Consider the following 25,290-nt stretch of genomic DNA (forward strand, 5'->3'; position numbering starts at 1 on the left):
ACGATTCATAAATAATAATAATAATAATAATTAATTAATTAATTAATTAATTGTTGTGTGATTGCGTTTGTTGTTTACCAAGATGCTATGGTATTAAAGATTTTGAAATCTGAGTTTGCATGAAATTTCTCGTTCGGTTGACTAAACGAGAAAATCATCTGACATTCCACAGATCAAATTAACATTCTTCAAGCCGAATCGATCCCGTTCCTCGTATTTACACATGTGTGAACACAGCAATAGTGTACATTTTCTTAGGGAAGCATCTCACGCCCTTTCCTGTGCGCACAGACCATCCTCTCTTGGAAAATAACCTCCTATGGTCGAAGGCTTCTCCACTTTAACGGAATGGTAGTGGCGCGAATGCTATTTTGTTTGCAGAAGTTCATTTGAGATTTCTTGTACCATCAGCGGGGCTTAAAACATATACAGTCTGCAATTCCTCGAACTATAATTGTAGGCAACCATGACAGAGGTGAGTGTTCCGTCTCCAGTGTTTTAATTCATCGTGGAGTATGTTTCATGGTGTTTTCTTCTTAGTTACAAAGCATTTTGTCTTTTGGGTATTGTTCTAATGCATCAGTTTCTCATTATAGAATGGGGGTTTACGTTCCAGGAATAAATAAAAAAATTTACTGTTCATTTCAAAAATTTTCCCTTTGCTATTGTTTTAGGGCTTCTGCTTTTATTGAGTGTGAATGGAACAAATTGGTTTTGGTCTATTTGTTAGTGCTTGGCATTTTTCAGTGTTTCAGATCAAAGTTCAATCTCTTTGGAATCACAGGATCATACCCGATGTATAGGTTATACATCTGCATATCTGAACAATTTAACTGCTGGATTGTTGCAATACCAACTGCAAGAAAAATCTGTAGAATGTCAAATCAATCAGATTATGTCTATACTAATAGATTTCTTCATGCCCTAAATTAATTAATTTATGAATTGAGAATATTCATTGAAATCCTTATATGTTATAATCATGGATGATTTCACGGAGATATCTGTATTTTTCTTGGAAAAAGTGAAGCTTTTCATTTCCGGATTCGTAGGAACCCAATTTGGGACGAAATTTTTATCTAACCATCGTCGGAATTTGTAATTGCCATAGTATTCTTTTCATTAGGTTAAGAGAACTTTGACCGGGGTATGTTACATTCAGTGTTTTCTTTTAATCTTAGGTAAAGTCTGGGTACTTTGCAGCTGAGTTTACCATACTTGGGATAAGCTGGGATGGCTTTTAGTATTAGTCAGTATACGAAACTGTATAGGCTCTATTGTTACTAGTTAGGTATCCAAATGTGCATTTGAGTATTATTATTGTCAATTCTGTTTGTATATCAATGGAAACTCGCTTGATGTAAATTGCACATTTCTGTGCTCTGGAAGACCATGTGTTTGAAATGTTTGGAGCATAAGGAACATGGGAGAGCTGTTTAAATGTTTGCATATGATTTACTCGTTTTTTTCCATTGAGGTATACTTGTCCATGGTGCTACAACTGCACTGATGGACTCGTTTCTGATAACAAAAATATTCTCCACCGGTAATCTTGCCCCGATTGTTTGTGTCTCAACTAGGCATCTTCTCCCCCCCCCACAAAAAAGGCATTTTATCAAATTATCGCCAAATCATGAAAAAGGCTTTGCTTATTTGATATTTAACATTTAAATCAAAATAATATTTCTTTTAGGATCCCACATATTCATTCTGCATAAGCATTATCAAACCCATTGTTTCATGGCACATGGATAACTATTCTTCAATATTACTTATTAAGTTATTAACTGTCCTTATTGGTAGTCCTTGAGTTTTTTCTGTACATTGGTCAATAGAGCATGCTCTATGTGGAAAGGACTGACATTGTGTGCTTCTTTATATAAAGTTCTAAACTGACACAAGTCAGAACTATTTTCCATGGATGATACTTAAGCCTTAACCTGCTCTAAGAAGTAGAGCAAAGGATATGTTTTTCAAAATAGCTATGGAACACAAGATTTTAGTCACCTTTAGATGTGCTGAAAAGAGATACTAAATACACATGATAAAACTTAAAATCTTGTTATAAAATCAGGCTACGCGTAAAATACTATTTGATTAAACGAACCTGTAAATAGCCTAAAGGCTAAACCATATAAATCATTGAAGTTAGATTACGGCCTCTCTGTGCCATGCTCGTCCCTGCTCTCTATTACAATATCACATCAATCAGGTTCACCTTTTCATATTCTAATTGTTTGCCAATTTATGTAACCTATAAGTATTTAATGATATATTTGTTCTTGCAGTACTGGGTAAGCCAAGGGAACAAGTGGTGTGATCAATGCAAGATATTCATAGCCAACAATCCTCTAAGCATACGGACACACGAACAAGGCCAACGGCACAAGGACAATGTTACTAAAAGACTAGCTGCTATTAGGAAAGAGAATGCTGCAAAGGAGAAGGAAAAGGAACAGGCTATCAAAGCTCTTGCACAGATTGAAGCTGTAAGATTATTCAGTAATTTTTATTTTTCCGTTGATTCATATATTGCTGGAAGCAATCAGAACTTTTATTTTTAGTATAATATATTGATTTCATATTGTGTATTCAGATTTTATTGGTCTCTTTATTTTTGTAAAATTTTATTTTTGATATTCCAAGTTTTTATTAGTACTGTAGGAAATTTGTAGCTACCAATATTAGTGATACGTTTAATGATTTTCTTTTTTTCTAACAATAACTAGGAAATTTTTATTAAGCAATATCTGTGTCTAAATGCACAGCAGAGTTACATACAGACTTCTGATGAAAATTAAGATCCATGACTACTTCAGGTTGGTCCAGGACCAGGCGTTCTAGTAGTGAATACCCTGTAAAAGACCCCCAAAAAACAAAATTTAAGTTGGATACAGAATTAAACAGTAGAACTGTCCTTAGACAGACTGGTAGCAGTGGCAGGTTCTGGAGGAGGAGCATCCAAATTCAAGTCTGGTAGGAGAGAAACAGAGGGACTGACTGAATTGACTGAGGGTGAGGGAGATGGAATGCCCCCCAGTGCCAGCAGGTTGAAGTTCCTTCAATTGTCCTTTGAGACAACCCAGTTCATCTTCCTATTTTTGAATTTGTTGTCGGTACTCAATCAGGATGTCCATAGTAGCTGATAGTTGTGTGGCCAATTGCTCTAAGCAAATGTCAAGATGATTGACACTCACCTGCATCTTAGCAACCTTGACGGATGAAGCCAATCATAGTTTTAAAAACTGAAACCGGTCTTTGAACCATTGTTATGACATTCGAACCGATTGAACCCTTGAACTGGAAACTGGTCAGAATCAGACTGAAACTGGAAAAGAAAAAACAGGACCAAAAAACCGGTCGACCAAAAATACGTAAAATATTCAAATTTTAAAGAAACACGCACACACATATATTCATGTGGATGCATATGTATCCAAACAATTTATACACAAATATGTAAAAGTTCTCATTTATACAGCAGGTAAGAGTGCATATAACCAAAATAGCACTTAATGCAATACATCTCTGAACCAAAAATACATCAACAAAGACGCTCTAAATGGGCTCTAGCATAAAAAAATCATGCTACAACAAAAACCTACATATCATCAAAATCATTGCCCATATTGGGATCATCATCAATATCATTCTTTCTATGCATTAGAATAAGATAGAAAAAGCTTAACATGTCAATAGGAGCTACATAAACATCATTTAGCTCAAAGTGTTTACTCTCCCCAAATTCTTCAACCTTAAAGTATGGTAGGGCGCTACATACCTAATTAATGATTATGGTTTGGTTTGGTTTTGGTAACTCATGCCACCATGATTGCTCTATCCTTACATCTATATAGTTCGGATGTTGGACCCCTATTAGCTGGTCACATCGCTATGGCACTTGCCCTGAAGCCTTTCCCACTGCGTAATCATTATCTCACACACTTGTGTTAACTTGGGACATGTCACTCCCCTTGGGAGTTGGAAACATATAACAGGGTTATTGAACTAATCATCCCTAATATAAGTGAGGTAACTTGTTTAAATGTTTTGATCTAGTTAACATTTGAAAGTGAGTTTTGTGTGAAGTATTCTTGTGCCCTTAGCATTAGATATGGCCCATTATGATGCTATAATGGTTATTGTCTCTAATGATTATTGATATCACTTGATCTTTGGAGGCTTTTGTTAGGTGGTGTTATCACAAAAATAGGGACCCCTTGAGATCTGGGTTTGATTCCTTTCAATAGTGCTTGCGAGGTCATTGTACCCCATCTCGAAAGCAATTCTGACCTTGATGATGCAGTTTTGCTCCTCTGGTGATGAGTGTTGCTCTGTGAGGTGATTCCACATGGTATTTGACCCTCATATGTGCCCTTGGATGCTAAGATGCTAAGCCAATGAGGTTAGGCATTGGACTATTAGGTGATGTGCCTAGGATGCCCTTAGACAAGCTTTGACATCATTTGATGGATGTTGCTTGTTCCATTGCCTAGATGATGGTTGATTATCCTTGAGATGATATCGTAGGGATGGTACATCACTTTTGTGCCCCAACACTTGAGTGTGATGATGGCACGTCGCCCTTTGAAGGGTGAGGTAGGGAATAATTTTGACGATGTCATGGTTTTGGAGGCTCTTATGGGGGCATATCCATGCACTTGGAGCCTTTCTTGGAGTGAAGAGCACTCATCGTCCATTTTTTCACTTGCGTGTGGCACCTTGAGCATTTATGGAGGGTGGTGTCATGGTGGAGGTCATTATTTCCCACTTGTGTGGCTTATTTTTGGCATCTATGTTATGTTTTTGGGCTATGTTGAAGTTGGCTTGTGACCTTACTTTTGTTGAAAGCTTAAACAAACTTGTTTTAGGGCTTCAATTGTAAAAAATATGGAAATAAGGCAAGTTAGACCTCATATAAATAGAGGAGGCCTTATTTCATGTTTTAATTATCACTCACTCATTAGACTCTTTTTTAAAGAGTGCGCATTATTCTTCTTGTCTCTATTGTTTCAAAATGTGATCTTATATGGTGCGAGTTCCTCTTAGAGGTGGTTTTCACTTGGAGGTGTTTTCCTCGGATTTATTGAAATAATTCTTGTGGAAAATTTTGTAAGTTTACCCCATATTTTCTATATTTTGCATGTTGTATTTGTGTAGTAGGGTTTCCGTTAAAATTGGCAACTAGGGCCAAACTCCACCTTGGACAGATCATATGATGGAGATGATATTTTTATTGGATTCCTCTTTCTAAGAGGTGCAGGATTGATCCAAAGATCATTTCATTCTGACAAGTATAATTGGAATTATGATTTTTTTTTATTTGACAAATTGTCAAGGTCGGCCAAAAGTCTAATGTAGGCTCATGAAGCCCAACAGACGTGTCTCTTCACCCTCAACATTGTGTATATATAGAGGAGTCATTTTCCTCATTTGGTCACTCATCATCACACATCTTTGTCTCTCTTCATCTGATTGGGTTGTACGAATTTCTTCTCCACATATGTGAAGAGTTGATTGGATATTTCTGTTCTCTTCATTGACCAAGTTGCAGCCAGCTTTGACTAGCGTTGACCGGGTAGTGTTTGACTTCATTTGACTGCGATTTTTGTGGGAGAATTTCTTTTTGTACAGGCCGCATATTTTGGCACAAAAACCAAGATTATCTGGGCAGTTTGACCAGTGTTGACTGCAGCCCTTTGACCACAAAAGTTGACTGCATTGACCAGATTTTTTAGGACTGATTTGGACTATCTTTGGAGGCCAAGTTGACTGGGTTTGACTGAGCTGAATTGGAGGAGAATTTCTGCTGGTTTGACCAGTGTTGACTTTCTAGTTAGGGCATCCTGTTGACTGCAGTTTGACTGGACAGTTTTGACAGTGTTTGGGCAAGTAAATTTTGTATATTGTACTCTCTCTCTCTGCTGAACTTTTGAAGAATAATAAGAAGATTTGATCAAAGGGTTTTCCCCACATTGGGGTTTTTCCCTGGCATCTGCCAAATATTGTGTCCTCTTGTCTTGGCTTGTCTTCTGCTTATTGTTTATGTTCTATTTGCATTTACTATCAATGTTAATGTGATTGCTAATCTGGAAATTGATATTGGGCTAATAAGAAAAATTGAAGTAAATTGCTCTTAAGCATAGAACATACCATTGTTATCTAAAATTAACATGGTATCAGAGCTGAGGTGAAGACAAAACCCAAGCAAAAATGATCTTCTATCAATTGGAGAAATTATTGCTGATAGGGAGCTCACTCTCAGTGCCCTTGGAAGTCTCCCTCGTGAATCGGATGTGTTCAACACTACTATCCTCAATAATGACGGGATTCTAGGTTTTGATGAATTGTTGACTAGATGTACTCAAGAAGAAACAAGGATGATAGAGAGAGACATGCCTTCGAATAGGAATGATCCTATTGCATTCTTCGCTCATGCTAAAAAGAAGAACAATGCAGGTTCAAAGAAGCAATGTCAAGGAAGATCGAGATTCAAAGATGGAAGAAAGGGTAGATGCTTCATTTGTAACAGGTTAGGCCATTATGATAGGGAGTGTCCTAGTAAAAGGGATACACCTTGGGATGATGACAACAACAACCGCAACAATTTCAGGGGCAACAACAATCAAAGGAATGGCAGGTTCAATAATAAAGGAAAAAGGAATGCTCCCGCTACTTAACATGGAAATGTTCGACCTCCCAAAAGATCAAGAAACTCCAGGAATGATGAATCTAATGCTATAGATAACAAGCAAAAATAATTTTATCTTATATTTGCCCTCTCTACTGCCTCTCCTCCGGATACCTTCGGAAATTGGTTGATTGATAGTGGTGCCTCAAGGTACTTCACTGGGTATAAGGAAGCTCTTTCAAATATGATAGAAAAGGATACAAATTTGGAAATCATTCTTGGAGACAATGCCACCTATCCCGTGAAAGGAGTTGGGAATGTTACTCTTCAATTGAATCAAGGTAACACCATTCATCTACAAGGAGTACTATATGTACCCGATCTAAAGAAGAACATGGTATATATCTCGGCGATGGAGGACACAGGATTCAAGGTGTCATTCACTGATGGAAAGGTACGTGTTTGGAAAAGAAATTTCAAAGAAGCTTTTACTCTTGGATTCAGGGTTGATAACCTATATCAAGTTGGAGGAAGTCCATAGGGAGCTATGTCTTGCGACACATCTCTTGAATCCGAATTATGGCACCAGAGGTTTGCTCATCTACATTATAAGGCTCTACCCGATTCAAGGAAGATGGTGACAGGAATGCTCGAATTTAAAGTAGAACATGACGGTGTTTGTCAAGAATGTGCTGAAGGAAAACATCCAAGGGGACCCTTCCTCTCAAGTGATAGCAAGACTACCAATAATTTGCAATTGGTTCATTCAGATCTATTTGGTATGTTGCCCGTGACATCTTTGGGAGGATATTTATTATTTATATTATGCTATCTTTGTGGATGACTTCTCTTGCAAAACTTGGATTTATTTCTTGAAGAAGAAGGATGGAGTGCTCACATGGTTCCTCTCTTTCAAAGCCTTAGTTGAAAATCAAACAGAGAAGAAGTTCAAAATATTGAGGACCGATAACGGAACTGAATATGAATCAAATGAGTTAATGCTTATTGTAGAGAAGTTGGCATTAAGAAGGAGACTACTACCGCATATACTCCTGAGAAAAATGGTGTTGTCGAAAGGAAGAATCGTTCTATTATAGAAGCCACTCGTGCCATGCTTCATGATCAAGGCTTTCCGAAGTTCCTATGGGGAGAAGCTGCCAACACTACAGTGTATGTTCAAAATAGATGCCCACATCAAGCATTGGACTCCAAAACTCTGAAGAAGTTTTCACCGGTAAGAAACCTAATGTTTCTCACTTTAGAATTTTTGGTAGCCCCGCAGGGTATTTTCATGTGCCAAAAGAAAAGAGAAGCAAATTGGATGCATCTGGGAAGAAAGGAACATTTGTGGGCTACAATGAAACTTCAAAGGCATATAAAATCTATGTACGTTGTCAAAGAGAAGTGGAAATAAGTCATGATGTCACCTTTGATGAAGATGTCGCCCTTGGGAAAATTAGGAACCTTCCTATTCCAAGGAAGGACAAAGAAGCAGATACAAGAAAACAAGGAGAAGTGCAGGATGAGCCGATGCCCGATGTTGAAGAACCGATGGATCCCATTGATCCACCTCCTCATGAGCCCTCCTCCTTAGAAAGGAGACCCTTATGGCTCAGGGACTCTCTCGAAGATGCCGAGAGATATATCGCACCTCGGGGGACATTTTGTGAACGTAAGAAGCCGAATAGGTACCAAGCGTACTTAGCTGCCATGATCACCATTGTTCAAATTGAGCCTTGCACATTCAAAGAAGCTGTGAAGCACCAAGTTTGGAAGGATGCTATGAACGAAGAGTATGAGTCGATTATGAAGAATGATGTCTGAGATGTGGTCCTAGACCCAAGGAGAAATCTGTTGTTACCTCGAAATGGCTCTACAAGATCAAGCATGGAGCTGATGGAGGTGCTGAAAAGTTCAAGGCTAGGTTTGTTGCTCGAGGCTTCTCTCAAAAGGAAGGTGTGGACTATGATGAGATATTTGCACCAGTTGCCTGACATGCCACCATCCGTTCGATCATTGCACTTGCTACCTCACAAGGATGGAATTTACATCAAATGGATGTCAAGATTGCCTTCTTGCATGGCTCACTTAAGGAGGAAAGTCTACGTTGAACAACCCGAGGGGTTCGAAGTTCAAGATTGGGAGACACATGTATGCAGGGTGAAGAAAGCCCTCTATGGGTTGAAGCAAGCTCCCCGGGCTTGGTATGAGAGGATCGACAGTTATCCGATGAAGTTGGGTTTTACAAGAAGTGAAGTTGATGCGAACCTTTACTTTAAGGTTGAACATGATAGACCTCTCATCTTGGTACTTTATGTGGACGATCTCTTTCTAACAGGTGCAGACCCTCTTATTTATCAATTCAAGAGGGAGTTGGCTTTCGAATTCGAGATGAAGGACCTAGAATTGATGTACTACTTCCTAGGCTTGGAGGTCTGGCAAAAGCCAGGTGAGATTTTCTTTTCACAGGGAAAATATATTGTGAAGTTACTTCAAAGATTTGGCATGGTGGATTGTAAGTCCGTGACTACTCTGATGGAACTTAATTTCAAGAAGTTATGTGAAAGTGCTGCTGGGCCCAATTTGGGAAATTCTTCTGAGTATCGTAAACTTGTGGGGGCCCTGATGTTCTTGGTGAACTCCCGTCCGGACATATGCTCTGCAGTGAATGCATTGAGTCAATTTATGGTTGAGCCTCATCACATACACTGGATTGCTGCCAAGAATCTCTTTAGATATCTCTGAGGCATAATCACTTATGGACTGAGATACACTGCCAGGAATTTGAGGCTCCACAGTTATTCTGATCTTGACTGGGCTTGCAGTGTGGTGGATCATAAGAGCACATTGGGATGTTGCTTCTCACTAGGTTCTACTTCGATATCCTGGATGAGCAAGAAGCAAAAATCGATTGCTTTGAGCACCACCGAGGCTGAATATATTGCTGCTAGTATGGCCTCTTGTGAAGCTGTTTGGTTGAGGAAGCTCTTTAGTGAGTTGTTTGGGCATGTGCTGGATACCACCGTGATCTACTGCGACAACCAAAGTGGGATTCGTCTTTTTGAGAATCCCATGTTTCATGACCGCTCCAAGCATATTGATATTAGGTACCACTTTATCCGGGATATGGTACAACGGGGAGCAATAAGGCTTCATCACATTGGGATTGATGAATAGGTCGCAGATATTCCTACGAAGTCCCTAGCGAAGGTCAAATTCTTAACCTTCCGTGAACGACTTGGAGTCGTGGAGAGACCCGCTTAGAGTTGGATATTGAGCTCTGGGAGCTTCGGGGGGCTTGGGGTACTTCTTGGAGCTATGAGTGACCATAGGGTGAGTGGTTCACCTTCCCCTAGTGGTGTGCTGTGTACAGGGTGAGTGGTTCACCTTCCCCTATGATACCCCATGATGGTTGATATATGCATAGGATGAGTGGTTCACCTTCTCCTATGGCATATGAGCAGGATGAGTGGTTCACCTTCTCTTGCCGATACATCCTACCCATGCAGTCTGGGACTCATGGGAAGTGCCTCTCATCTGGCCAATGAGTTGGGAAATGAAGATAGGGACCATAGTACTACCGATGGACACATCGTGTACTACTCTACTCCCTATGCTAGGATGTTTGATATTGATCTAGGATTAATGGAGACTGACTTTGGGTTAGTGGAGAGTGGTATGATACACTCTCAATCATTTCTTCATGGTTCAGCAGAGCAGAGCAGAGATGAGAGAGATGGTACAGATTGTTAGATGGCTTGGCAGGTGGAGTTCTCCCTAGTTGAGAGGGAGTGTTAAAATTGGAAACTAGGACCAAACTCCACCTTGGACAGATCATATGATGGAGATGGTATTTTTATTGGATTCCTCTTTTCGAGAGGTGCAGGATTGATCTAAAGATTATCTCATTCTGACAAGTATAAATGGAATTATGAATTTATTTCTTCTATGGACAAATTTTCAAGGTCGGCCAGAAGTCTAATGTAGGCTCATGAAACCCAACAGACGTGTCTCTTCACCCTCAACGTTGTGCCACATGGATAGGCACCTTTCAAATATCTTCATGGCATATGACAAAGGAGGAGGGTTGTAGCTTCACAGATGTGGAGATGGAGGAAACAAGGGCATTGAATGCTGCAATATTTGGAAGGGGAGGAGACACTGCTCCTCCACAGTCGAAACCATGAGGGACATACAGAAGGGAACAGAAGCTAGGGTTACCTCAGGGCACAATCAGCATGCGACTACTGTACAATTCTTGACAAATACATAACTGTAGAAAATAGGTGGAATTTCGTGTTTAACAATGTTAACGAGTATAAATTTTTTGCATTAATTTTGAATTTGAACATATTGTTTGCTTTCCTTGTGAGTTTATTTGAGGAGCCTTTCTTTCTCATGTTGAATATGGAAAAAATGGATTTGGCAAGATGTGCTTATTACTTTATAGAAAAAAATACATCACAAGGATGTGCCAATTGTATCTTCTGTTATTTTACCAGTGTTCTATAGTGATGTATCCCCAATGCTCCCCATGTTCCCTGGACTTTGGGACGTCACTAGGAATGTCCCCTGCTGTCTCCTGTTTTCCCCTGGTACTTGGAGATTTTGTTGGGTAGGCATGCTCCCGGAACTTGGGGATACTTTAGGATGTATCTGGCTGGATTCTGTAAGGTACATAAGAGTGTTAGATGTTTTGAGATTTGGCACAGGATTTAGAATGATCCGGTAACAAGGCTGTTAGAGGGACACACACCAAGCTGACCTAAGTTAGCTCTCAAATAAGGGGCTTGTAGTCATCCAATTCAGTCGAGCACTTTCTTTTTGAAAATTGCAGGAAAGAATGTTTACAGTGTTACAGTCCCATCTTTAACTGGATGTATGCAAAATCGATGTGTCTCGACTCTCATAATGTATAGCCTATGTTCTGTTGAGAACTTTTCTGGAGGTTAGAAAATTCAACATGCATATGCACTGGTCCACTGTTAGAATACATTTCATCACTGCAAAGACCGTGTTGCGATTTGCAGCTATTGGTCTCTTAGCTAGATTTCATCAAGTGACACATTTTTAGTTTGGTGCTGCCAAATCACCCCTCTTTGTTCCTTTTCTAAATGTTCTGTATGCTTGTGTATGCTCATGCTGTGTCTTTTCTCCTTAGCAACAGAAATTGACATCTTTTTCTTAAATTATATTAATCCCCCATCTAAATAATTCCCAAAGCAAGATTTCAATAAGATTTGCTGTTTTGTAACAAAATGTCTGACATGGCACTTGTTTCTGTAGAGAAAATTATTCTGGCATGGAAATGTCTGGGAAATGTTTCCCAGAAATTCCCCAGCAGATTCAACAGTTTGTTTATAAGTACCATGGTATTTTCATGTACTTGCAATGCTATTAATTTGTTCTTGTTGGCCCACTGATATTTCAATACTATCTCTTACTATTTTTTCAAATTGAAGCCAAATGAAAGCTTAACTGGCCTATGCTTCTTTCATTTCTTTGCAAGTATCATTAAATGAACAGTGACAGTTTTTCTCTGAGCTGTAACTTGTAGGGTATATGGAGCAGAACTTCTCTAGATGTTTGGAAATTAATAGTCGTCTGTACATTTTCTGATTTGGAAAATGAATGTTTCTAGTCTTCAAGAATTAACTAATGACATTTGAATTGAAGTTCAGAAAGCTAAGCAGAGCTATCAGAAAGACCTTGCAGCTATTCGAGAGACTAAAATTACACCTGCAGAAGATCAATATAACATTTCAAAATCTACTCTGGGATTGGACAGAAAGACACGAAATTCATCTTCATATTCATTAGCGGCTGAGCACAGACCTGGAAGTGCATCAGAGAGCAAGGCAGCTGGTGAGGAGTTCATAACCCATAGCTGTGGCTAAGTAATGATCATTTGAGTGTCGAACATTTGCTCCAGTGCCATAGAAATGTTTAACTCTATTAAACTTGTCTCTTTTGTGATTGGCAGAATGGGAACATGATGAATCTTCGGGTTATTATTTCAATGCAGATACAAAATATTATTATGACCCAAACTCTGGCCTTTACTATAGTGATATAATAGGTATGATTGTCTATGAGAAACAAGTTTTGGTCTAGGACTGTCACAATACTGAATACAGGGATTACACAATGATCATAATAGTTCTGACATTAGATTCTGTTCAAAACAGGAAAATGGGTGACTCAGGAAGTGGCTTTCAAATCATCTCAAGTTTCAACAACAGATACTGGCTTCAAAAACTTAAATTTATCCAATGAAGATGGAGTTGGTACCAAACAGACAGCATCTTCTAATATCTCAGCTCCTCGGACTGCTACTTCCAAAGTTAATATTAATTCAACACAAAATAGTGTTGCAACAAAGAGTGAAAGTCGTCCACCTCCACGTCGAGTACTTCCGGCTTCAAAGGTACCAAGGAGCTCTTCTAAGGGAGCCCCATCTTCATTACAGGTTGCCAAGAGGAAGAGGGAAGAGAAGACTGGCCATGTATCAAGTGAAGAGGCTGCCGCTGTTGCAGCTAGAGAAGCGGCAAAGAAAAGAATGGAAGAAAGGGAGAAACCGCTGTTAGGTCTTTATAAAGCTTATTGAAGACAGCCTCTGAAATTTGTGCATACATACTTTAAACTTGAATGGATGTACAATCCAGTTGTACTTTTGATTCTTGATGATTCCAGGTGTCGGATGCCTCCAGGGTGGTTATTCATTTATTTTAGTTTTTTGTAGCCCCTACTTTATATCAAATATTTGGTGACTGGTGGTTTAAATGATGATTGAATAACTCATGAGAAGTCTGTATATTTTTATTATGCAAATTGCATAGAAGCTGCATCGAAAAGCTCTTGAAAAGACAGGGATGATGGAATTTGTAAGAAGCTGTCTTATGTGGGCTTTATGAATACTAGCAATGTAGTGTCACTATCGTTTTAAAAGCCCATGGTTGCATTGGCAGCATGCTGTATTCAGGCAGTTTTCATTTTACTTGTTCATGACTTTCATGGTTGTTTATTTACTTTTCCCTAACGCGCTGCTGTCCTTATGTTGAATGTCAAATATTCACTAATGTTGAATGTTAAATATTCACTAACAGGCTGGTGTCAAATGCATAAGATAGCAGTGACGTGAGTTCCTTGATGAAGATCCCGGTTTGGTCCTTGTAACTATTACTTGACTGTTAATGAGCCAATATCCACTTAGCTTTTTCCAAACACACAGCTTGTTAATGGAAATTGATGATAGAAGGGGTGTGGAGCTGTTTTGCCTGGTGTACAGCAGCAGTTAAGTTGTTTGAATGCTTCATGTTCTTGGGGAATGCAACATTTTCCATCTTTACTACTACCTTTTTATGGACGTATCCATAACGTTGCAGATTAAGATTTTTCTGTATCTCATCAAGCACATATTTCCATTATTTGCATGACTTCTATGTATTTTCTTTAGGTCTTGGAAGAAGAGTCTCGAGTAACTCTTACTTGACCGTTGATGACCACAAATCCTCTTCGCCTTACGCCAACATATAAACTGTCTGAAGGACTGTCAGTGAACATTGATTATAGAATGGGTTTGGAGCTGTTTTGCTTTGTGTTCAGCAGCAGTTAAGCTGGTTGTATGCTTCATGTTTTTGGGCAATGTAGCGTTTTTCATCTTTATTACTACCTTTCTATGACTGTCTCTATAACATCGTAGAATAAGAATTTCTGCATTTTAACAAGAACTGTTTTTCCGTTTGTTTGCCTGACTTCTTTGTAGTATTTTCCATTACTTCGCTCCTTAAATGAATATCTTTATAAAGCCATGCATTCAGATTTTGCTATATCTCATGAAGAAAACTGTATTTACATTGTTCATGCAACCTACTGGGCAAGTTTTACTTGACTTTCTCTGGTTTGTAAGCAAGATTTCATTAGTACTTGCCACAATAGGGAATATAGCGATAGATTCACGGTAAAAGATGAATCGACAGGAAATTTTTATTAGTCCCTGTTGTGTTGGAGAATTTAGCGATCCATTTGCAAATATGAGTTGACTTAATATTAATTTAATTTTAGATATGATTTTTATATGTATTTTCTAATATTTTCTTAAAAAAATTGATTTTTTATTAATTTTATAAAATAAAAAAATAAAAAAATGGTTTTATAAATTTTCAATTATAAAAGTAATAATAATAATTTAATTTTAAGGTCACGGTCAAGTTAGACATCAAATTGGTGTATGAGATTCCATTTTTTTTTAAACAAGGGACTCTCCAACAATTTGATTGAATGTAATGTCTATAGAGGTGTACAAATTATATGTTCTCTAGATTTGAATTGTTGATGTTTTAGGAGGAGACACATGTTCTTAACATTAAATCTGCTATAATTATATGTAATTTTTGTTATAGAAGTTGATTTGATAAAAACACTTTGGTTAAAGTTGATATATATATATATATATATATATTAAAAACCTTAAACCAGCATTGAAGAAGTAAATTTGGTAGTGATTGATAATGCAAATCTTGTGGGGCATCAAATCAACAAAAATTTCATGTATGCAATCTTTTGCCATGTTAGTGTAGTATTGAATGTGCCATTGAATGTGCAGTATTGAAGGTCTGATTTGCCATAGCAGTAGGTACATTGATGTGAGTGATAGGTTAGAGTAGAGTTAAAGTTGTCCATTAGGGTATTGAGAAGGATGCATTGTTCATTAGCAAAGTAAACAAGCTAGTTCATCCTTCTGTAAAATGATTTAATTTGTAATTCAATGTGTGCAAATTATAAATTGGTAGTGGATGATGTTTTGAGGTGTGCTCTGGAACATAAAAGGATGCTATAATCAGCAAAGCACATGCTAGACTAACTTGATGACTCTTTCATATTGATACAATTGCAAGCAAATTTTTACAATTAAGACATTGGTGGCTTGCACAAATATTTTCAAACCAAAGATAACAAGTATGATAAATGTCAGAGAATTAGTCGACCGCTTTGGAAGGATGAAAGGTCACTGAATTCAATCAATCTCAACCCTACTTTTTGAAATTTGGACTATCAAATTGGTGGTGCTGTTTCCAAAAATAACAAGACGAACAAGTTCTAGATACATCATTACTGCAAACAAATATTTAATTAAATGGGTAGAAGTTGAACTAGTAAAATCATGTACAAAAGATGTTGGAGTAAGGTTTAGATATGAGAATATCATTATTCTATTCAGATGCCCTTTAACATTGATAAGAGATCAAGACATTCATTTTGTAAATGTTACCATCAATGTATCAGTGGACCAATTCTTAATTGAGCACAAAAAGAAATCGCCATACCATCCCCAAACAAATGGTGCATTTAAATTCTTTAACAAGATCTTGTATAAAGGGCTTACAAAAATATGTGGTGTGGATAGGTATGATTGGGATGACCAAATATTTGCTTTACTATGGCCATATTGCACTGCATACAAGTGGTTAATTGGACAACTCCCATATAAGTTAGTCTATGGTAAAGAAGTTGTAGCTCCACTACTTTTTTGGATGAATGTAGAAAAATTGACTTTGATACTTCACCACGATTTCATGGCAAACCAAGAAGTATAAAAATAGCAGCAACCAACATAACACATTGAATATTTATGGAAAAAAAATATAACTATTGGTGACCTCGTATTGTTTTATGATAGTAAAATTAAAGGAAACCACAAAGAGTTAGAAACTTCACGGTTGGGCTCGTATGTAATTGAGGACGTTAGATTGACTAGAGAAATCCAATTAAGAACAAGGTAGTCCATGGTGCTTGACTCGAAAAGTAAAATGTAGTGGAAACCCCTTGGGGTAATTACTATAGAAGGGTTCATTTGAAAACTATTGCATCTAATGAATAGACTCTTGAAAAAGATAACAAAAACAACAAAAAATTCAATAAAAGGGTGGATTAAGGAGAATCGAATATAAAAATATTCTAAGATTACAATTTATTTGACAATTCTTAACCCTCGATAACTAGCAATAAGTATCGCACCTTTAGATCAAGGCAATTGCTTCAAACTAGGATAGGAAATGAATGACAAGTATGGAGGAAGTGGTCAACAAAACCCTAGTAAATGAGAAGATCTCAATAGAAGAAGACACTAAGACCAATCAATAGGTCCAAGCAGATGATGACATTACAAGAAATAATGGACATAATAGACAACAAATCACAACAAAGTTTCATTAGAAGAACAATGTAAACAGTATAGGAATGAAGTTGGTTGAAAAATTTTGCGAATCAACTAGAGGCACCAAATCAACTATAACCATTGATCCAAAGATCAAAAGTAGGCTAAAAAATGAATGTGCTTGGAATCTCTTGAAACCGATGTCAAATCCTAGTCTTCGTTGTCCTGATTCCAATGACACTTGAGTCACCTCAATTCGATGTCGTATGAAGAAGTTATGACATTCTGAAGTTTTTTACCAACAACTAAAAAGTCAACAATAGGGTTGATTAGGCAGTTCATACAGCTGACATCATTAGCCGACTGTACAGGGTATGGATGATGGTGGACCAATCCCGTCTTGACATGTGGCAAGTTCGTACAGGTGCAGGTGGCAGGTTTTAATTGGTTGGTTTGGTTTGAGGTGGCCCAATAAGAGGGCGCCATGTGGCCCTCTGTGATTGGCTAAAATTTTTGTATAAGGCCCGAAGGGCCTCGACAGAGTTTGACCCCTAGACTTTCCACAACATAGTTCAACGCCCAACCATTAGACCACCACATTAGTTCTTAACAAACTATGGTTGCCAGTTATATTTCAATTGCAATGGCTTTGATGTTTTGGGGGAGGGGCATGGCACTTGGCCCCAACCCTTGGTTATATGTCGACATCATACGACTGCAGGCAGAGCAGAGAGGGGCGAGCAGGAAGTTCCAACCCTTGGACTTATTGGCACCATAGGACCACTGGTAGAGTGCTATGGTGGTGTTGATGCCTCGAAAATCGCTGCAACAACATCGGGGAAAACCACCCGGTCCGGACCTTAAAGGAAGCTCCTTTTCCATTTGGTGTGGTGGCTCCGACTGGAAATAATGGGACCAGTTTCCCAATGATTGGTAAATAGGATGGATAAATGGTTGATTCTCTAATATCTAATGATAATGGATGAATGATTTAATCTAAAAGTAAAATTATAAACGACTATCCTATCCCGGGAAATTCTGCTAATAGTGTAACTTTTGGTGATCTTTATACACAAACAGGCATATAGATGACTCTATTGGTAAACAAAGATATTTATTCATATGATAATTACTTTGTTCAAGTAGTTGAACAAAGTAATCAAGAAAACATTATTACACTATTCTTCATATATATATCATAGACATAAATATGATTGAAAGAATAACAGTCCTTAGACATTCAATAGTGAAAAGTACAAGGATTGTTGTTAAAACACATACATATATCCAATGATAGCAAGATTAAATAAATGCTGATTCACATGTAAGAATGAGGCAAGAGCATAGATAATAGTACCATATGTTATTTGAATCACTCCCGATATCAATCGCATTCAAATTCCTTCTTCTAACTTAGAAACACTTCCACAATAAAGCAATAGTGCACATGTCATCAAAGCTTTCTTCGTTAAAATTCAGAATACTGGCCCAGTCTTCATAAAAATAGATCAGAAGCACAATAGTGTGACTTACTGATATGAGTTTATACAAAAATTGAGGACCCTTTCTAAATGCATGAAAGGGCCTATAAATACTAATTAGGCTAACTAATTACAAAATAAAAATGCTATTAATTGGTACAACTACATTATGAGTATCTCCTCAAAATCGGCTTGTTTGCAGTCGGCAGCATGATTCATTGTTTCAGATGATCTCCCTTTTGCTTGAGTTGGCAGATAGCAAGCATCGGTTGCAATTCTGGAGGGCGACTTAGACGAGAATGCAGTTGGGCTGAGTATGTGGCATCATGGATTTCGGGAATCATACAACCGATCACATCGGTTAAACATTTGAGTGCGGCCCTTTGACTGTATGGTTTAATTAAGAAAAACCAAAAGGTATCCCAAGTTAAACTTTGGATGCCGGCAATTAATCTTCCATTCTTTTCCAATTCTTGATTGCATGTTTGTTCCAAGGCTTTGGCTGACGTCAATTTACCTGGAGTGCACTGTGAAATCATGTTAGACAGATAAAGAGTGTCATTGATTAACTCAATTAAATTACTGGTAGATACTCAGCATCCTGAGGTTTTGATGAGCCCCAAAAATGGATAATTATTTGGGCTCATTCAACCTCCTAATTCGACTTAATCCACCATTCTCATTAGTTTATTGCATGTTTTTGATTATATTTATGCTAATAGAGTGAATTTGGTTAGTCATTATGCCAACAAGTCTAATGGGTGCTTTGTGTAGCCTTTTTGGTCAATTTGGAGACAAAATTGAAGGTCTTAATGAGCACTTGGTAGCCAAATTCGTGGGAGAACAAGGGAGAGGATTTGTAGGAAGGTGTTCCCTTCATTTATGGGCCCTTACCTCGAATTCTCCACCATCAGCTCAGAGTTCAAGGGCCACCAAATCAATCAGCACAAGGGCAGCCAAGCAAGTCAAGTAGGACTGCTGTTAACTACAAGTCTTGGGCAGCCGAGTCCCTAAAGTTTAGGAGGACTGTTGGGGTCCTCAATTTGTATAAATAAGAAGGCTTAGGGCCTCATTTTGGTTAGCTAATGGTTAGTCATTTTGTAGCCAATGGTTAGTCATTTTGTAGGCAGAAGTTAGCTAGTTTGTAGTTCGATTTTTATGCAGTAGATCAGCTTTGCTTTCAGCACATTTTCAAGTTTCCATTGTGGAAAGTTTTGATGTAACTCTTCTTTTCTTGCTCAATAAAGATGAATCCAGCTTCGCACCAGCTCTAAATCTCTCTTAGGAGGCTGTAGCTCTCGGGGTTGGGCCCATCTCAAGCGCTCAGTACCTCCTTTGTTTACTTTCATGTGTCTTTGCTGCATTCTTAGAGTAAAATCTGCTATTTAGATTTAAAACTTGTTGTGTTATTTAGGTTGCTTTTGATGATTAAAGTGGATTTTCATGTTCAGATTGATTTGGATAGATTAATAACATAAAGGATCTTTGGAAAAAGGGGCTCAAGCACCTCTGATCTTACCTCTCCCTCAGTGGGATCGTGAGTTGGGACAAAGGTGACCTTGCTGCCCAAAAAACGCTGTTTTGCTTCACCATGCAAGTATTAGTGTTGGATTCTTAGTTGTCAAACTTGATATCAGTTTTGACTGCATGCTTAGGGTTATGATTGCTTAGTTGCATAGTTAGTTCATCTGATTTTGTGCAAATAAACTTCTGTTTCATTTCTTTTGCTATTATCTAGGTCAGATTAGGTCAAGGTAATTAGGTTCTTGATTTTCCAAGTCTTCATTTGTTAAATTCGAAAAATAACTTGCAGAGCACCTGTTATCCTTCTCTATCTACCCATAATCCATCAGATAATCTGCTCCAACCCTTAGTCCATGATTCGTACCCTTCATTTTCCATACTTTCCCCACCTTGCCCTAATTCCTACATTCTTGTGCATCATCGCTTCCTCCATCCTTGAACAAATCCAATCGCTCCTTAGCCTCATCCACCAAGTCCTAGACCTCTTCACACCCTATTTCACCTCCAAACTCATTCCTCCATCTTTTTCCCTTCATCCATGCTCCAAAATCCCATTTCGAAACATCCTGTAGAAGAATTACAGAACATCCTGTAGAAATCTTGAACATCCTGTAGAACCCCTGCAGACTTCCTGTAGAAGCTCATAAACACGGTTTCTTGGCAGCCAAACTTTGTGAGACTCTCTAGAAGGGTGTTAGGGACCCCTTAGACCCTCTCTGAACCTTCCCAACCTTTCCCAAGCATTTCTCCTCCTTGATCCACCTCTGCACAGTCAAAAATAGTTAGAAGCACATGCATGATAATTCCAACAACTTAAACAAAAATACAAAAATATGTTTTCTTCAGATAGAGGTAGTCTAGACACATCTATTTTACCTTCATAGAAGTAATGGCATCTCTTTTAGTAGTTTGCATGCTCTCCTTTGCGTTAGTAGGACTAGCTGGTAGAATTAGGGTTTGCTAGGGTTTGTGTTTCTTTTTGGCTTTCAGTTTCTTTCCGCAAGTAGATCAACTTCCTTTGAGTTAGCTTTCATCCATCAGTTAACAAGCTTCTTCTAAGAGCTCATAGAAGTTGGCTTAAGCCCCTAGCGGACTTGTGCCAGCTGACCAAGTGACAGCTGCGGCAAGAGCTAGTACTTGTGCATACAGCACCGTCACTTCCAAGTTTGTTATGAACTACCGGGTTGATAAAATTAAAGAAGGGAGTTCCAGGAGTTGTAGCATTATTGCTACAATACTGGGGCCCACCAGGTTTCTCTCTCTGCTTTCATCAGTTGTGACTGCCATTCTAGGAAAGGGATGTCTTTGTGTGACTCTAGAATTTTGGGCAGATTCACAGCTTGTCCTTCACTTGTGTCTTGCCAAGCAAGAAAGTTGGTTAAAGTCTCATCGGCCTGTTCTAAATCCTGCTTGGCATCGACTGTTTTATCAACTATTGATGCAGTAATTTCACAAAGGGGCTCAACCAGAGAAATGTTATGACATAGCAGTTTTAGCTGTGTAATCAATGCTTTATTGATTTGGAGAGCTTCGGTTATGAACTCTGCTGGTTGAGGAAGACTTTTGAACTTTTCTACTTCTTGTGACAGTTGAGCGATTTGCTCATTTAATTGATTGTTTATCTGTTGCTGTGTTGAAAGCTACTATTCTAACTGTTCTATTTTTCGTTGTGCTTCGGACACCTGTGACTGCAATGAAAAAATTGTTTGGTCTCTTTCCTTAAGTAGATTGCTTACTTCTAAGGCTTTATCCATGGTGGCTGCTGAATAGGCTCCTGCATACTGAGAAAGTTTTGTAAGGTCATCGGAAGGGTTAAATTCCTTATTCCACACCACATTAGCCATCTCTGTTTGTTCTGGTAAAATGGAAGATTGATCAAGTCTCCTCCTTTTTCTCTGTCTTTTCACCACAACGCTGTGTTTAGGACAGTAAAAGACATCTAATGGTGGTATGTCTTCTATTTGCAAAACAATCTGATCAGATGGATCTTTAGGAATTATTTCTACATCTTTGCTGACGGGTAGGCCGATGGTTCCTTCAATTGGAACCGTAGTTGTTGTTGTCTCTTGACTGACTGTTACTTGAGGTGTGCCGAATCCTTGTGAAGTCTCGAGATTACTTATAATAGAGTCAAATTGTTGCCACTCTTTGAGGAGTTTGGGATCAATTTGAGTCTCTAGATCAATATATTCACTGTCTTGCTTCTTTTCTTTCTCCTGCTCTGTTTCTTGTTCTGGCTTTTTTCCCTTTTCGGGAATTTTCTCTGTAGCAAGAGATTTGTCAATAATTTTATGTTCAAGCTCGCTTGACCTAGTTGTTGGTGTAGTAGCTAATAACTCCAGAGGCAGAGTTTGCAACCTCTATTCTCTGAGCCTATTGAATTCTACCTGTCCTTCATCTTTATATTTCATTTTGGCCAATGTTTTCACCTAAAACAATGATTCTGCTGAAGAAAACAGGTCGTCAAATTCATCCTTTTCATGGTCAAACTTTGTAAGTTTGGCTTGTTCAAGCACATTATGGGCAACTTTCCTTGGATTGAATTGCCTATTAGGAATGGTTAGAAGATTGAGCATATTTATTTTTCCTGCCTCCTTTTCCATATGTTTGTAATCATGTAGAGTATAAATACCGCATCTCAAAGGAAATACAGGCCATGACTGCTTTCTAGAAGTTTTAAGAGTTTTGGATGTTTCCGCTGTTGTTATTTGGTAGGCCAACTCTCGGGCTAGTAGCTTATCAAGTATATACAAAGGAAGGACATGAGGTCTTTCAAGGCTACCAAAAACTCTTATATATGTGAACTTGTCTTCCTCAAACCAATTCCCTACAGCAGTCAAGTCAATCTCTGCTTCCTCGGAAATTTTTGGGGCAGGCTTATCAAAAATGGCATAATAGATATGCAACATGAAACCATTACAGATTTGGTACAAGTGGTCTTTATAGTGTGCCTTCCATAACATTTGATGATAAATGTGGATTGGTTTACGGTCTTGTGGCGTCCATCTCCACCCAAGTACCAGGTATTCGGAATTAAGACAAAGCATATCCATAACATAAGCACTGTAATAGAAAGGAGGAATGGTCCTGGTGGTTTTACGTGAATTTGATCTAAAATCAAGAATTGTCGAGGCTAGTTTATCGAACAATATGTTAGCCCAATCCATTACATAATTGTTAATAGCCGCTTCCATTAAAGGAACCATTTCAATAGTAAACTTTGTTGAATCATGCATTCCCCATATCCGACACATCATTGCCCCAGCGTAACAGTAAGGAGATGACAAGGAATCCACAGAGTACTTACCCGATGATTCATGTTTGTGTTTTGTGGGATTCTGTCTCCATTGCTTAATCGGGGTCGATTCCGTCTCGTTCTTCGTTGTGAATTTCTCCAGAAAGGCTTTGCTGTATTTCTTTTCCGATTCGGGAAAATGATACATCTTCCTTAAGTCATCAGGCTGAAATGAACCAAAAATTCTTCGTCAACTGTGCAAAATGTTCTGTTTGAAACTGGAATTTCTTCAACCACCCATCTGACTACATCAGTGTATGGAAGAATTTTCTCCCGAGCTGCTATCCTGTGCAAATATGAGTCGGCTAAATCTTTCAGGGAGGCTTCTGATTTATTAGTTGAGTCTGCAGTAGCTTCTTCCGACACTTCCTCAGGCTCCTCTGCTTCAATTAAATTATAGATGCTTTGCCAGCTTGTATTTCCAAGACCGAGACATGTAGTGTCTGAGATTAGGCCTTTTTTACTTGGTCCTGGATCACTGGTCGGCTGCACTGTTACTTGAGGGGCCGCTGCTGCCGCGGATCTCTTGGATTTCTTTCCCATTTTCTTAAAACTTGTTATTTCCGTGGAATTCTACACAATGAATGAAACCAGCGTGATACAGGGAAATAGGTAGAATGAGCCAATATGAAAGAGTTATATCAATTAGCGAATAATCAAAGATTATAGTGAAACTGCCGCAGATAGAATCTAAGTGGAAAATCTCGGCATAACTGCTTCATTAATTGGCCGCTTCACCTGTCAATCATGGTAAGGGAGTTTTTAAATACCCATCATAACGTTTATATGGTGAATGATTCATTCAAGCGTGGCTTAGATTTTTGGCAGATAAACGCAATTGATGATTGGTGACGTGAACGGGAAGGTTTTAATAATAGTCCAAAATATCCTTTGATCACCAAAAGGTGATACAATGCATGCAAGATTTTCAAATATGTTTCGAAACACGTGCCTTGATTTAATGTATCGCAATCGGGAATGGGCTCGGGTCATATTACTTACACCATTGCGAAATCGCCGATTGCCGATGGCGATACGCCTTATCGCATCGGAAGATTTGAAGGTGTGACAATTCATATGCAGGGTTGTTGAGGCCGATTGCCGATGGCGATGCCCTTTATCGCATCGGAGGAATGGGAGAGGTGTTTTATATATGCAATGTGTTTTGCCTTTCCCCGATATCCGATAGCGATTTGCTTTTTCGGATCGGAGTAATTAATGGGTCTTTTATATATGTTTTTCTTATTATTACGATATGTGATCTTGCGATCGCTTTATCATAATAATAAAGAGCTTTCCAATTATTTAAAAGACCTATTGTATTATTGTTCAAAAGGTTTATTATATATTATTTCCCTTGGACCTTTTGATGAGGATTTTCAAATGATGAGTTAATACCAATTTATTCACACATCTAAGTTTAAAAGGGACCCATTTCATATTATGATTTTTCATGAAATTTTTTATGAAATGGGGGGTTGTTGTACAACACAACAATTGGCGATTCACTGGGAGAAACAATTATCTCTGAGAAATGTTAAAATATTTAAACTTTCTGAATCTGGAAATCTTGACTAGCGAAAATTTCTAATATAACTAGGCAATCATAAATTCTGAAAATAATGATTACTCTTTCTGCTATTTTCTTCTCGTGCTAAAATTAAATACATTCTATGTTTTAAATTAGCCTTAATTGGTTGTTAATGATAAAATAAAAACTTTTCCAACTTAGCTTTATAGTGACTCCTCTGTCATAGGTAGAGCCTCTGCTGCCAGCAAACGTCTATAGTCTTGACAGGGATACCTTTTAACCATTTGATCATTCATTATCCCATCCATTTCAGAGTATAATAAAAAAGAATGAATTCATAAATATGTCTCCATATTTTGTATTACTTTTTCCTTTCTCCTTCTTTTGTAAGATAAAAAGCCATTGTCCTGGTTTGGTGGCCAGCTGTTTGACAATGCCATTCACTGGTTGTAATTTAACTGAACAATCTGGCTCGTGATGAGACCCCTTGTCTTATAATTATAAGCCATTACCCTGTTTTGATATGCAGTATTGGTAATGTCAGTTAAACTATTCCTCTAATGATCATGGTAAGTAGGCATGTAATAAGACCTCTTATCTTTTTATATCATACATATTTTAGAATTACACTCTGAGTAATTATAAACTTTGATGAATGGGATGAACAATTTT

General features: G+C 38.1%; 1 protein-coding gene across 1 annotated transcript; it reads left to right on the forward strand.

The window, feature by feature from the left end:
- The first annotated feature begins 111 nt into the window (after window positions 1–111).
- On the forward strand, window positions 112–13,634 carry LOC149235785 (C2H2 and C2HC zinc fingers superfamily protein). The gene is made up of 5 exons (XM_089372191.1): window positions 112–475; window positions 2,289–2,489; window positions 12,313–12,496; window positions 12,615–12,710; window positions 12,820–13,634. Exons 1-5 carry the CDS (start codon window positions 467–469, stop codon window positions 13,236–13,238), a joined length of 909 nt encoding a protein of 302 aa, XP_089228317.1. The 5' UTR covers window positions 112–466; the 3' UTR covers window positions 13,239–13,634.
- Window positions 13,635–25,290: the final 11,656 nt, after the last annotated feature.

This window comes from Pinus tabuliformis, chromosome 8 (assembly GCF_031772625.1).
Source record: "Pinus tabuliformis cultivar Carrire ecotype Pingquan chromosome 8, CPIR1, whole genome shotgun sequence".
Lineage (NCBI taxonomy): Eukaryota > Viridiplantae > Streptophyta > Pinopsida > Pinales > Pinaceae > Pinus > Pinus tabuliformis.